Consider the following 15,040-nt stretch of genomic DNA (forward strand, 5'->3'; position numbering starts at 1 on the left):
TCTCTTCACTCAGTGTTCCCTCTCTTCTCAGTTTCTCCCACTATGCTCTCTCTCCCTCATTCCCTCACTTACTCTATCTCACTTTGTGCAATGAGTTCTCTCTCTCTCCCTCCCCTCTCTCCCGGTAATCAACCCAGTACTAATGGCTTATTCTTTCTGCTCCAGCAGACACATCCCACTTGTTTATTTCCCCCCACTCGTAAATCTGGAGGAGCTAAAATTGTACCGTTATAATCTCAGGTAATTATCAGACACCCTCTCTCTCCATTCCTCCATCTCTCCTTCACTCTCTTACCCCCACCTCTATATGAAACAGTCATCCCATTGCAAAGTTCTCTGTAACTCTCACTGATGTGGGAAGTGTTTTCAGTTTGTGTGTACAGTATGTGTAGGTTAAAGACAAGCTCCGGAACTTTGGCGACTACTAAGTATTTTTAAAGCACCCACTTTGGGCTGGATGTGTCAATGCATAGTTCATACAGGCATAACATATGAGCAGAATTATTGTTTTACCTGAACTAGCTACACAATCTCTAGTGTGAAAGCAACTTTTTTGCTGGAAACTGTTGTGCTGTGCCATTTTCCCTACATTCCCACCCGTGGGCCAACCCACTACCAATTCGAGTTCAACCAATAAGCTTCAGCCCCTCGCCATGCGAGTGACAGCTAGCAAGAGGCATATCATGCACAAACAGCAGAGCGAGAGAGAAATGACGTGGTGCATATATCTGCACCAGTGGAGGCTGGTGGGAGGAGCAATAGGACGGCTCATTGTAATGGCTGGAATGGAATGAGTGGAACGGAGTCAAACATTTGGTTTCCATATGTTATATGTGTTTGATACCGTTCTATTTATTCCATTGCAGCCATTATAATGAACCCGTCCTATAGCTCTTCCAACCAGCCTCTACTGAAGTGTACCTGTGAGACGTACTCATTTTAGGGGTCCACTTTTGGCTCGTGAGTGCTAGTTTCAGAACTACTGGCTCAAAAGTACACATAAGTATCAGAGAATCTCTTTAATAAAGCACCAGCAGTGTGTGTGTGTGTAGGTTAATAAACCTCCAGCAGTGTGTACTGTATGTGTAGGTTAATAAACCTCCAGCAGTGTGTACTGTATGTGTAGGTTAATAAACCTCCAGCAGTGTGTACTGTATGTGTAGGTTAATAAACCTCCAGCAGTGTGTACTGTATGTGTAGGTTAATAAACCTCCAGCAGTGTGTACTGTATGTGTAGGTTAATAAACCTCCAGCAGTGTGTACTGTATGTGTAGGTTAATAAACCTCCAGCAGTGTGTACTGTATGTGTAGGTTAATAAACCTCCAGCAGTGTGTACTGTATGTGTAGGTTAATAAACCTCCAGCAGTGTGTACTGTATGTGTAGGTTAATAAAACTCCAGCAGTGTGTACTGTATGTGTAGGTTAATAAAACTCCATCAGTGTGTACTGTATGTGTAGGTTAATAAAACTCCAGCAGTGTGTACTGTATGTGTAGGTTAATAAACCTCCAGCACTGTGTACTGTATGTGTAGGTTAATAAACCTCCAGCAGTGTGTACTGTATGTGTAGGTTAATAAAACTCCAGCAGTGTGTGACTCACCCACTCCTGCTGTATGAGGCTGACAGCCTTGATGGCCTTGGAGAGATTCCTACAGGCCAGGATCACATGGGCCCCATGGAGGGCAAACGACTTGGCTGTCTCAAAACCTACACACAGAGAGGAGGTAGCAACAGGGGTAGGGAGAGAGGGAGAGAGAGATGTTTACACAGATCCACAAAGAATTAGAAAACAAACCCAATTTTGATAAACTCCCATATCTATTGGATTAAATACCACAGTGTGCCATCACAGCAGCAAGATTTATGACTTGTTGCCACAAGAAAAGGGCAACCAGTGAAGAACAAACACCATTGTAAATACACACCATATTTATGTTTATTTGCACATCATTACAACATTTGAAATGTATTTTATTATTTTGGAACTTCTGTGAGTGTAATGTTTACTGTTAATTTTTATTGTTTATTTCACTTTTGTTTATTATCTACTTCACTTTCTTTGGCAATGTTTCCCATGCCAATAAAGCCCTTGAATCGAGAGGAAGGGGCATGGAAGAGGGGAGCAACAGAGGGGGTGGAGGGAGAGGAGATAGAGAGGAGGGAGACAGAGGGAGTAATGCTTTAAAGAGGAGTTATTTTGGGAGATAATTTGGAGATACTCAGGGCAATTGACTGTGAAGGGGAATAAGATGAGTTAGAAATTATATTAAACATAGATATGGATTCTATCACTGAGGAGGAAGCCAAAGGGTCTACTAGGGAAAGTTAATCATGTCTCTGTGAAGTGATGAAACTGACTGAATTAATATGGTTCAGGACTTCACCCACTAGTCTCGGATACAGTTATAGGAAACCAACCACAAGCCATTTTACAAGTTATCACTATCCACTGACTGTACTGAGAGAAACATGGAGATTCATATTGGTTGGAGTGATAAGGTGATATCAGTTCTGCTAGCAATAACAATAATGATGTTGATGATTAGGTTAACTACTGAAGTTATAGAGAGGACAACTAGAAAATGTGAACCATTCGACTGACTTGAAGAAAACGTCCATATAAAACCTTGGTGTGATATTCTAGCACTTCAAAGACTGCCTGATAAAGACGTTTATTACATCAAAAGAGTAGTTCTGATAGAAACTGGATTTATCAGTACAAGACTACTTCACGACTCCATACAAATCATGTAGTCACGATAAAACGGACAAAAAAACAAGATAGAGACGGAAGTTAATTTCCAAATTGCCAGTCTAAATGGGTCATTTCAACCCAGAGGTAGAATTCATTTACGAGATTAAATTTTCCTTAAATCATGTTTTTATTTCCTGTTAAAATTGACTAACTTTCCCTTCCGTCGATGTTGATATTAACAGTGTGCTATAAACCGTTCAGTATCCACTCAGTGGTACACTATTTCTCAATCATTTCCTTTGACAGTCATGTATACATCCTTAATAAACAGACACACACAGCATGTGCACACACACACACACACACACAGAGTGATGAGTGACATGCCGGTAGGGCAGGTTGATGCCCGCTAAGTGGTTGTGACAGAGAGGGAGTGGCAGAGAGCCAGTGCCACAGCCAGCGTGGATTAAAACCAACCAGTAATTAGATTAGGTCTTAATCTGATTTTCATTAAATGGAGAACTAGGGGGCCTAATTGTGAGTGGAGTGTTAAAGAGTAATATCTATTAAAACTGTAAATTGGAGTGGGATTGGAAGGTCTCGATGACAACTGAAGCATGGAATTAAATCATATGACACTTATTAGGTGTAATGGAAAATGCGCTGCCACGCGTCCCCTCGCAGGAAAAGGACACGAGCATAATAACAAAATGAAAGAAGAGAAAGTGTTGCACTTTGACTGTGAGAAAATTAGAAATAAACACTTTTTAAAATGGTGTTTGAACAGGCATAATCTTACATACCAAGTATCACAGAGCCTTGACACAAACTTTTTCTCGCTCTCTCAGACTAGTTTTGTAGTTGTTCAAATACTAATACTAATATGTCAAATGGGAATGTTTCTCAAACAAAAAATCTGATTTACCCTACATTATACAATGAACCAGACAGCAACAAACACAAGGTTCTACTCATATTTACAAAGAATAAACAGCAGTCAGAACAGGAGGTTAGACATGCCTGCTACAGCTTAAACAATGATTATTCCATCCTGTCTAAATTGGACAAGAACACTGGCAGCTGGGTAAACAACGCCACCTCACACTCACTTGTTGTGTGTACCAAGCATGAAAGTGAAATTAATCGACACCAGTGTTTTCCATAATGGAGTACAAATTAGAATATGACAACAACAACATGGGTGACAGAGACGTGTTTTCTTCATGACAAATAACAAGGACTTGGCATTAATTGTGAAATAACGAGAGTGCCGTTGGTTTACAAAGACTCCCCACCCTCAAGCCTGTGTTTCCTGTACGGAGGTGGTGTGGAGATTAGTTCCTGGTCAGGTGAACAACAGGGGGAGGTTATTTAGCGTTCCACTCAGACTGTAGAACATGACAGGAGGTCAGGCTGGGGTATGTTCTACTCAGGGACAATGAGAGGCCTACTCAACAGTAAGCGTTTAGACTAGGGAAAGACACACCACACTCTTAGGGCTGGTTTCCTGGACCCAGACTAAGACTACTTCAGTTTTAAAAAGCATTTTCAATGGAGAATATTCATCACTTTGAAGGTCCATAGCATCCATAAGTAAAACACGCTATTATTGTACAATCAGAGAAACATCTCTATAAAGCAGTGGATGGATGCTCTGCATGGTACATTAGGATCCTGGCCATCCTGATATCCCCAATAATGAGTGTGATTTAACGCTCCGTTTGTCCTGCGAGGCCCAACGCCCCTCTTCGTATTTCCTCCATACACAGGTGTATTGGCTCAGCCTAATGAGATCATTACCAGTAAACCTGTTTATTTGGCAAATGGAGAAGCATTTTACTACAATGAACTGTGTTGATTTGGGCAAACAGAGCTAAAATCAGATCATTAAAACCCACAACGGTAAACATGTTTATTTGGCGAACAGATAACCTCCCTTGCCAGAAGATTCAGACCCAACCGTTATTCTTGTTTACACTGAGCTGCACTGAAGTCGGAGGCACTGGTCTATTTACCATTAGGCAGAAGAGGCGATTGCCTCACACCATCAAGGGACCTCATGATCTGGGCATAAAAAAATGGATAAAAAAAGAATAATTTCTCAGCTTGAGGTCTTCTCATGCTCTGCTGGAGACGTCATCGCCATCAAAATCTCTCTGTTTAAGATAAGAGAAATATTTTTTTGCATGGGCTACGTCTCAATCGGGGCGGCAGGGTAGCCTAGTGGTTAGCGCGTTGGACTAGTAACCGAAAGGCTGCAAGTTCAAATCCCCAAGTTGACAAGGTACAAATGTGTCGTTCTGCCCCTGAACAGGCAGTTAACCCACTGTTCCTAGGCAGTCATTGAAAATAAGAATTTGTTCTTAACTGACTTGCCTAGTAAAATAAAGGTTAAATAAAGGTTAAATAAATAAAAATCCACTGCATCCGGCGGTGGAAGGTGGCCGAACTACATCAGTATTTGTCAGGCCAGGAGACATCCCGAAAATTGGTCTTCTCACGAAAACATTGGTAGCGTCCGAACGGTTTGGGCTACACAATTATATGACTCTCTGTGGAAAGATGAGATTTACGAACAATGGTGTTCTCTGTTTTTCTCTATGACCCCCACAAGTGTCACTACACTCATCTGAAGGTACTGGGCTGAAAAATGAATGGAAGTTAATATGGCATTTCCACGTTAAAGGTAATTCCATGATAAAATATTATAAAAATTATTCTGAGCTTTCTTCTCTCTCTCACATACAGAACAGACACTTCAAAACATACTTCCTTTTGATAACATTTTTGACTGTTTTTCCATGTATGAATCTGTTATTAAATGCGTTTCTATTGGCTAATAGCAATAAGGCCAAATTCAATGTTTCATCAAATATATACACTGCTCAAAAAAATTAAGGGAACACATCCTAGATCTGAATGAATGAAATATTCTTATTAAATACTTTTTTCTTTACCTAGTTGAATGTGCTGACAACAAAATCACACAAAAATGATCAATGGAAATCAAATTTATCAACCCAAGGAGGTCTGGATTTGGAGTCACACTCAAAATTAAAGTGGAAAAGCACACTACAGGCTGATCCAACTTTGATGTAATGTCCTTAAAACAAGTCCAAATTAGGCTCAGTAGTGTGTGTGGCCTCCACGTGCCTGTATGACCTCCCTACAACGCCTGGGCATGCTCCTGATGAGATGGTGGATGGTCTCCTGAGGGATCTCCTCCCAGACCTGGATCCGCCAACTCCTGGACAGTCTGTGGTGCAATGTGGCGTTGGTGGATGGAGCGAGACATGATGTACCAGATGTGCTCAATTGGATTCAGGGCTGGGGAACGGGCGGGCCAGTCCATAGCATCAATGCCTTCCTCTTGCAGGAACTGCTGACACACTCCAGCCACATGAGGTCTAGCATTGTCTTGCATTAGGAGGAACCCAGGGCCAACCGCACCAGCATATGGTCTCACAAGGGGTCTGAGGAGCTCATCTCGGTACCTAATGGCAGTCAGGCTACCTCTGGCGAGCACATGGAAGGCTGTGCGGCCCCCCAAAGAAATTCCACCCCACACCATGACTGACCCACCGCCAAACCGGTCATTCTGGAGGATGTTGCAGGCAGCAGAACGTTCTCCACGGCGTCTCCAGACTCTGTCACGTCTGTCACGTGTTCAGTGTGAACCTGCTTTCATCTGTGAAGAGCACAGGGCACCAGTGGCGAATTTGCCAATCTTGATGTTCTCTGGCAAATGCCAAACGTCCTGCACGGTGTTGGTCTGTAAGCACAACCCCCACCTCTGGACGTCGGGCCCTCATACCACCCTCATGGAGTCTGTTTCTGACCGTTTGAGCAGACACATGCACATTTGTGGCCTGCTGGAGGTCATTTTGCAGGGCTCTGGCAGTGCTCCTCCTGCTCCTCCTTGCACAAAGGCGGAGGTAGCGGTCCTGCTGCTGGGTTGTTGCCCTCCTACGGCCTCCTCCACGTCTCCTGATGTACTGGCCTGTCTTCTGGTAGCGCCTCCATGCTCTGGACACTACGCTGACAGACACAGCCAACCTTCTTGCCACAGCTCGCATTGATGTTCCATCCTGGATGAGCTGCACTACCTGAGCCACTGTGTGGGTTGTAGACTCTCATGTCTCATGCTACCACTAGAGTGAAAGCACCGCCAGCATTCAAAAGTGACCAAAACATCAGCCAGGAAGCATAGGAACTGAGAAGTTGTCTGTGGTCACCACCTGCAGAACCACTCATTTATTGGGGGTGTCTTGCTAATTGCGGTGTATATATTTTCATATGCAAATGAAATAGCTAAATGATCCTTGGTATCTTAAAACAATTCCATACGTTAGCTTAGTAGAAACCCATCCCCGGCCCTTAGACTAGGGGCAGTCACGTGCACATGCCCCTTTCCCCTTCCAGTCTCCAAAGGACCCCAAAATCATTTTTTTGTATACATTCTTTGTCATTGTTGTTCGGAATTCACTGCCTGCAAGTTGTCATCAAGTTCAGTCCGTTGGTTGGTTGCGCCTGTTGATCTTCCCTGTACAGCGCTCACACGCGCCGGTATCCAAACATGCATGGCTTGAGAGATACACTCACCATTCTAGTGTGTGTAGTTAGATACCTGGTTTAAATATGAACAGTAATGCCACAGCAGCATACCATTGATTAACACTTGATTTAGCCTATAGCATCATCAACAGTCGGTCTGGTTGGCTGATACGCACAGCAGAGAGAGACAGAACGATAGAGAGGTAAATTACAAATCAGTAAAAGAAATGGAGCTAGCAGATTTACATCAATCATCAATATTAATGATCAGCTGATAGCCCAGCCTCTTTTCCCTGTGTCAATCATGTCTTTAGGAGGAACTATAACTAGCTTGCTTACAATTTGTGGTGATGAGTGAGAGTGTCGTTGCAGAACTAAATAGACCAATGCTCAAAAACATAAGCATTGTCTCTACAGAGTCAGTTGGTTATGAATTTTGACATATGAATTATGAAAGTTTTTTTGTTTTTTTTTTCAAGCGGGAGGTGGCCTTTTTTCATTTTGAGCACCTGCACCCTGAAAGGTATGTGCACTGTCCTGACTAGGGGAATACAATAAGCATTTCTTTGGTAAAAGACAGGTGCTGCTGATAATACTGCCATTGTCGTCGAGGCAGAGGACATTTGTGGCCCATGTGTATGTGTAGCCAATGTACTGTATTTGATGCTGTCTGGACAAAAAAATGATGGCATGTCATACTCTTTCTGGCCAGACAGCATCAGATACATGGGCTACATATAGTAAGACAGAGGGGCGCTGTTTCGCTCGCTGGGATGCTTTCTCTGGTGAGATAGTTTCAGCCACTTGTGAATTGAAGGAAAATCGCTAAGTCTGCCCTTGGTCAGAATGGCAATCATGGTTACATTAAGACACTGTGAAGCCGGCGCCAGATATTGGTTCGGAAAACTTACCTCAATGCAGGGATGGGATATGCCACGGTACTCCAAACTGTACCTATATCCAAAACTAGCAGTATTTCAAGCTTCTTGACGGAGCAGTGTGGGTAAAGGTGAAGTTAGGAAAACAGTGGCATATCTCATCCCTGCATTGAGGTGAATTTTCCAACCCATATCTCGGCCGGCTCCAAGGTGTATTAATGTAACCATGATTGTGTTCCGACCCCAGCGCCGTGTAAACAAGCGTAACGGTAGGGTCGGTATCTTCTGGTAAATAACCTCACTTTCTCTAGCCCCCAAATATCTCATGCTCCTTCACTTTCTCTCTACCAAATCAAAACTGTACAACATAATTATTCACACCCTAACACCACTCCACTAACAGTGTTAACTAAAAAGGTTTACACTCATTCTCTCGCTCTAACTTCCACCTGCTCTAATGAACACTCAGCTCTCCCCAATTCCTAACTATTCTTACTGCAGTACCTCCTGTGCATCTCAACGATGAATACACCTGTTCCTACTCTAGAGTATTTTAAGCCCCAAAAGACCGGACTCCACGCCTGCAATGAGGAGCGCTCTAATTCTCCTCCATTCCAACTGCAGCCCTTCCATTAGTTCCAGGGAAGTGGTGTCATCCCAAAAGTGGGATGTATGGTTTGTAATTACAGCCCAGGTGTAAGTTGGTCCACCTGAGAGGCCTGAAGTGGTTCTATTAGCCCTGGCCTGGCCCCTCTTAACCTCCCACCTGGCCCGCACAATCCTCCTGTCCCCTATCTCATGCTCCACACTGCTCTCTCTCACACACACACACACACACACACACACACACACACACACAACAACGGAGGGCTAATTTCATCACTGTCATCAACCCCCCTCTACATAGCTTCATCTCCTCGTCATCCCCACTGTAAACCTGATGGTTCCATAAAGTACTTCACTACACACAATAACCCAGTCACCTTTCATTTGAATCCACTGAGGGCTTTAAGCACATATGTATTCCATCCTCTCTCTCTAACCATACCAGTTAAATTATATTACAACTGTAATCATTATCGAACCCTCTTGGCCTACGACACAATTCCCTCGCATGTTACAACAGTTTGGGACTGCATTGTGAATTTGATCCAAGGTTAATAAAGTTGAATAATTTGACTAACCAACCATAACTGGTTCTCATTACATAGCCAATAAACATCTTCCTCAGAGAGGACATGAAATGCCAGTTGTAAAACCCTTCCATTTCCTCAGGGGACTGTACACAAGAGATTGAGACAGGGGACTGTACACAAGCGATTGAGACAGGGGACTTTACGCAAGAGATTGAGACAGGGGACTGTACACAAGAGATTGAGACAGGGGACTGTACACAAGAGATTGAGACAGGGGACTGTACACAAGAGATTGAGACAGGGGACTGTACACAAGAGATTGAGACAGGGGACTTTACGCAAGAGATTGAGACAGGGGACTGTACACAAGAGATTGAGACAGGGGACTTTACGCAAGAGATTGAGACAGGGGACTGTACACAAGAGATTGAGACAGGGGACTTTTACGCAAGAGATTGAGACAGGGGACTTTACGCAAGAGATTGAGACAGGGGACTTTACGCAAGAGATTGAGACAGGGGACTTTACGCAAGAGATTGAGACAGGGGACTTTACGCAAGAGATTGAGACAGGGGACTTTTACGCAAGAGATTGAGACAGGGGACTTTACGCAAGAGATTGAGACAGGGGACTTTTACGCAAGAGATTGAGACAGGGGACTTTTACGCAAGAGATTGAGACAGGGGACTTTACGCAAGAGATTGAGACAGGGGACTTTACGCAAGAGATTGAGACAGGGGACTTTACGCAAGAGATTGAGACAGGGGACTTTACGCAAGAGATTGAGACAGGGGACTTTACGCAAGAGATTGTCCCACAGTGATATACACACATACACCCTCATATTTGCACACATACAGTGTATACAGAGACACACACATGTCTGTTGCATCTTGTTATCCTCTACTTCCTCCCAGTCAGTCCAAGCATGAATAATGAATCCCCTCCGTACCAGGCGGTGGGCTTAACACATGGCTGGGCCGCTCTTTAAGGGCTCCTTATTCACAAACCGCAGTGGTGCAGTAAATACCAGGGCTTTGCTGCCAATTTAATGGCAGTTATGCTTAACAAATCTGCCTCAATCTAATGCTCACTCACAAAGCCTGGCTATGGGCTTAACCTGCACACTGAGCCTCCCTCCTGTCCACTCCCTCCCTCTCTCTCTCTTTCTCTGCGACTGGCTGCATCAGTTTAGTGAGCTGTCCTTCCAGAGAGAGGAGAGAGCAGGCCTAGCTCATAATCCACACAACACAACATAGGGATCAACACAAACACCAAACAATAACACTCTTTCATGAATAACAAATAACATTCAAAGACCTAAAACGCCAAGGGAATGATTTTTAGAGATAGAATGATCACTTAGTGGGGTCACTAAATGGGGTCACTTAGAAATGTCCTTGTTTTTGAAAGAAAATCACATTTCTAGTCCATTAAAATAACATCAAATTGACCATAAATACAGTGTAGACATTGTTAATGTTGTCAATGACTATTGTAGCTGGAAACGGCTGGTTTGTATATATCTACATAGGCGTACAGAGGCCCATTATCAGTAACCACCACTCCTGTGTTCCAATGACACGTTGTGTTAGCTAATTCAAGTGTATCATTTTAAAAGGCTAATTGATCATTAGAAAACCCTTTTGCAATTATGTTAGCACAGCTTTAAACTGTTGTTCTGATTAAAGAAGCAATAAAACTGGCCTTCTTTAGACTAGTTGAGTATCTGGAGCATCAGCATTTGTGGGTTTGATTACAGAAAACAAAGAACTTTCTTCTGAATCTCATCAGTCTATTCTTGTTCTGAGAAATGAAGGCTGTTCCATGGGAGAAATGACCAAGAAACTGAAGATCTCATTCAACGCTGTGTACTACTCCCTTCACAGAACAGCACAAACTGTCTCTAACCAGAATAGAAAGAGGAGTGGGAGGCCCCGGTGCACAACTGAGCAAGAGGACAAGTACATTAGAGTGTCTAGTTTGAAAAACAGACGCCTCACAAGTCCTCAACTGGCAGCTTCATTAAATAGTACCTGCGAAACACCAGTCTCAACGTCAACAGTGAAGAGACGACTCAAGGATGATCGCCTTCTAAGCAGAGTTGCAAAGACAAAGCCATATCTCAGACTGGCCAATAAAAATAAAAGATTAAAATGGGCAAAAGAACACACTGGACAGAGGAACTCTGCCTAGAAGGCCAGCATCCTGGAGTCTCCTCTTCACTGTTGACGTTGAGACTGGTGTTCTGCAGGTACTATTTAATGAAGCTGCCATTTGAGGACTTGTGAGGTGTCTGTTTCTCAAACTAGACACTAATGTACTTGTCCTCTTGCTGGACTGGGGAAAGCTGTTTAGGTACAATTCTCTGCATGTTTAGAGAAACAACTCTGAGCTAGAGTACCTGTAAACCAGCAATCTAAAAATGTCCTCTGTAAAATCTTGAAATTTACCAAACCAAAACCACAAATCATGCACACAAAAATCTATGTCGTGACAGTGAAATTAAATGTTCTTGAAATCAACTTGATAAAAAATTGATTAATCAAATTGATTAAAATAATAAGAATCCAAGAATCCTTTAACAGAAGTCTTATTTGTGGAGCCAGTCATGATGGATATGAATGGGTAGTTGTCTCTCCATCTAGTCCTGCTGTACTGAGAGGGTTGCTAGGAGCATAACTAACCATAACTCATCATACGTCATATTATCAAGTTAATAACAAGACACTACAGAGACCAACACCCCTCACCTGAACACACACGGGTTCTATAGAGTATCTAGTGTACACATGTAACACTGTATATGGATGTAGATATTTAGTACAAATATATGCTTTGCCTCATTCACATGTTCCATCCTCCCTATTGAAGATATGGCAGAAACAAAACCTTTCACCGTGTAGAGAGTGGATGAGAATAGCCGAAACAGGACATGTTCACGGGTGTGAACATGCAGAGGACAAAGTGTTGACTGCTAGCAGGTTTAGTGTTATGAAGAACTAAAAATATAAAGATACTGACGGGCTCTCAAGTTAACCGACTGAATACACATCTCCCCTGGACCATGCAGTACCACTATGAGTATTGCTAACAATATTCTAATTAAGTTAAATAAGTTGTCCTTTGCTGCACTCAGTGATGGTAGCCCTTTAAGGACAAACAGTACAGTGGACCCTTGGCCAGTAAATGTACAGTAACCATGTAGCGTTAGTTAGTTGGTGGAAGGAAGGAAGGAAGGAAGGAAGGAAGGAAGGAAGGAAGGAAGGAAGGAAGGAAGGAAGGAAGGAAGGAAGGAAGGGAAGAAGGAAAGAAGGAAAGAAGGGGAGGGAGGGAGGGAGGAAGGCTAGAACAGGAGCTGTTGATGGGTTTGGATGAGAGGCCTGAGGCAGGATTACAGTCCCTACAGGATCAATGGTACACACATACAGGTGGACCTGAGGACTAGAGGAGACTACCTTTACACAGACAGCAAGAGAGAGAGAGAGAGAGAGAGATTCCACAAAATGAGGTGGAAACTGAGCTTCCTAACCTCCTGCCAAATGTATGACCATATTAGAGACACATATTTCCCTCAGATTACACAGGCCGAATTCGAAAACAAATCCAATTTTGATAAACTCACATATCTACTGGGTGAAATACCACAGTGTGCCATCACAGCAGCAATATTTGTTACCTGTTGCCACAAGAAAATGGCAACCATATATATATATATATATATATGTTTATTTATTTTCCCTTTTGTACTTTAACTATTTGAACATCGTTACAACACTGTATATAGACACATTTCTTTATTCTTTTGGAACTTTTGTTTATCTATTTCACTTACTTTGACAATGTTATAGGTTTCCCATGCCAATAAAGCCCTTTGAATTTAATTTAATTGAGAGAGACAGAGGGAAGAGACAGAAAGAGAGAGAGACCGACAGAAAGAGACAGAGAGCAAAAGAGAGAAAGAAAGAAAAAAAGAGGAGCCAATGAGGGCCTACAAAAGCAACTAGATCGTCTGCAAAGATTCTGTCAGACTTGGGCCCAGACGGTGAATCTCAGTAAGACAAAATGAATGGTGTTCCTAAAACAGTTCAGTTGCCATGACAAAAGCTCTATCTAGACACCGTTGCCCTAGAGCACACAAATAATTATACCTACCTCAGCCTAAACATCAACACAACAGGTAAATTCCACAAGGCTGTGAGCAATCTAAGAGACAAGGCAAGAAGGGCCTTCTATGCCATCAAAAGGAACATAAAACTCGACATCCCAAATAGGATCCGGCAAAGCAATACTTCAAATCAGTTTTATACAACTGGTGGGTCTAATCCTGAATGCTGATTGGTTAAAACTGCATTCCAGCCAGTGTCTATTCCACAAGTTACCACCTGCTAAATCTATGACGTTAAAATGCCTATTTACTCTGTTCCATCTGACTGTGCAATCCACAGTCTCATCAGCCCAGCCAGGCAATTTATAAAGTTGATCTCCACTATAAAAGTATCTAGACATTATCTCACATTTCTTTAAGACTAACATTTAGTTTTCAACAGCGGAGATTTGTATAAACCTTGATGTCTGTCTCTCCGACATTTTCAACATTGTTTCAATATTCAAATTCGATCTCCTGCTGTCCCATAGTAATGAACGTGTCGGAAGTCGGGATGAGACAGACAGGCAGGCAGCATTTCTCAGCAAGTCGAAATCATGAATCTGCTGGCATCATTTTTATGGATATATACAAAAGAAAAGGTCAATTGAAAAAAAGGTAAACGCAGCTAATTTGCAGTCTTTCCAGCTTCAGTTTGAAGTGATTGTGTTAGCTGTGTTGTTGGCTAGCTCCTCTGAACAACAGTGTCCTGACGAAAGAGCACATTTTCTATGAGAGGCGAAATCGCGCCTCATTAGCTCATTGTTATGGATGTATCCAAATAAATGTCACTAGAAAACAGCTTAAACAAATGAAAACGGAGCTACTTTACTGTTATTCTGGCTGCACTTTTTGACGTGACTGTAAGTTATCTGTAGTTGGCTAGATACAGGCTGGCAATGGAACATCAATAGATCTAGATATAAATAGCAAACCTAGATTTGTGTCAGGACTACATCTTGTGGAAGGATGAAATATTATGAATACATTTATCAAAATAAGGGCCTCCCGGGTGGCGCAGTGGTCTAGGACACTGCACCGCAGTGCTAGCTGTGCCACCAGAGACTCTGGGTTCGTGCCCAGGCTCTGTCGCAGCCGGCCGCGACTGGGAGGTCCATGGGGAGATGCACAATTGGCCTAGCATCGTCCGGGTTAAGGAGGGTTTGGCCGGTAGGGATATCCTGGTCTCATCGCGCACTAGCGACTCCTGTGGCGGGCCGGCGCCAGGTGCACGGTGTTTCCTCCGACACATTGGTGCGGCTGGCTTCCGGGTTGGATGCGCGCTGTGTTAAGAAGCAGTGCGGCTTGGTTGGGTTGTGTATCGAAGGACGCATGACTTTCGACCTTAGTGATGAGATAAGATAAGATAGTAACTACTAACAATTGGATAGCATGAAATTGGGGAGAAAAGGGGGTAAAATTCAACAACAACCAAAAAAAAGTTTTGTTTTTCATCAAAATAAATGTTTTTAATGAAAATATGTCAATCATTATTTTGGCAACCCGTTGTATAAAAGTGATAATGCACTAGAAGCTGGTGTTTAGAGGATATTTGTCACACCTTCCTTGTGATGGTCTCCACCCCCTCCAGGTGTCGCTTATTATCCCCGGTGTATATATATCCCTGTT

The 15,040-nt window shown here is 42.9% G+C and overlaps 1 protein-coding gene across 1 annotated transcript in view; it reads right to left on the bottom strand.

The window, feature by feature from the left end:
- Window positions 1-15,040, bottom strand: part of LOC112218981 (WW domain-containing oxidoreductase) — a 305,762-nt gene that overhangs the window by 281,830 nt on the left and 8,892 nt on the right. The window contains exon 5 of the mRNA XM_042301597.1: window positions 1,602-1,708. Coding sequence (XP_042157531.1) covers window positions 1,602-1,708 — 107 coding nt within the window. The remainder of the gene's footprint in view (window positions 1-1,601; window positions 1,709-15,040) is intronic.

This window comes from Oncorhynchus tshawytscha, linkage group LG19, assembly GCF_018296145.1.
Source record: "Oncorhynchus tshawytscha isolate Ot180627B linkage group LG19, Otsh_v2.0, whole genome shotgun sequence".
Classification (NCBI taxonomy): Eukaryota; Metazoa; Chordata; class Actinopteri; order Salmoniformes; family Salmonidae; genus Oncorhynchus; species Oncorhynchus tshawytscha.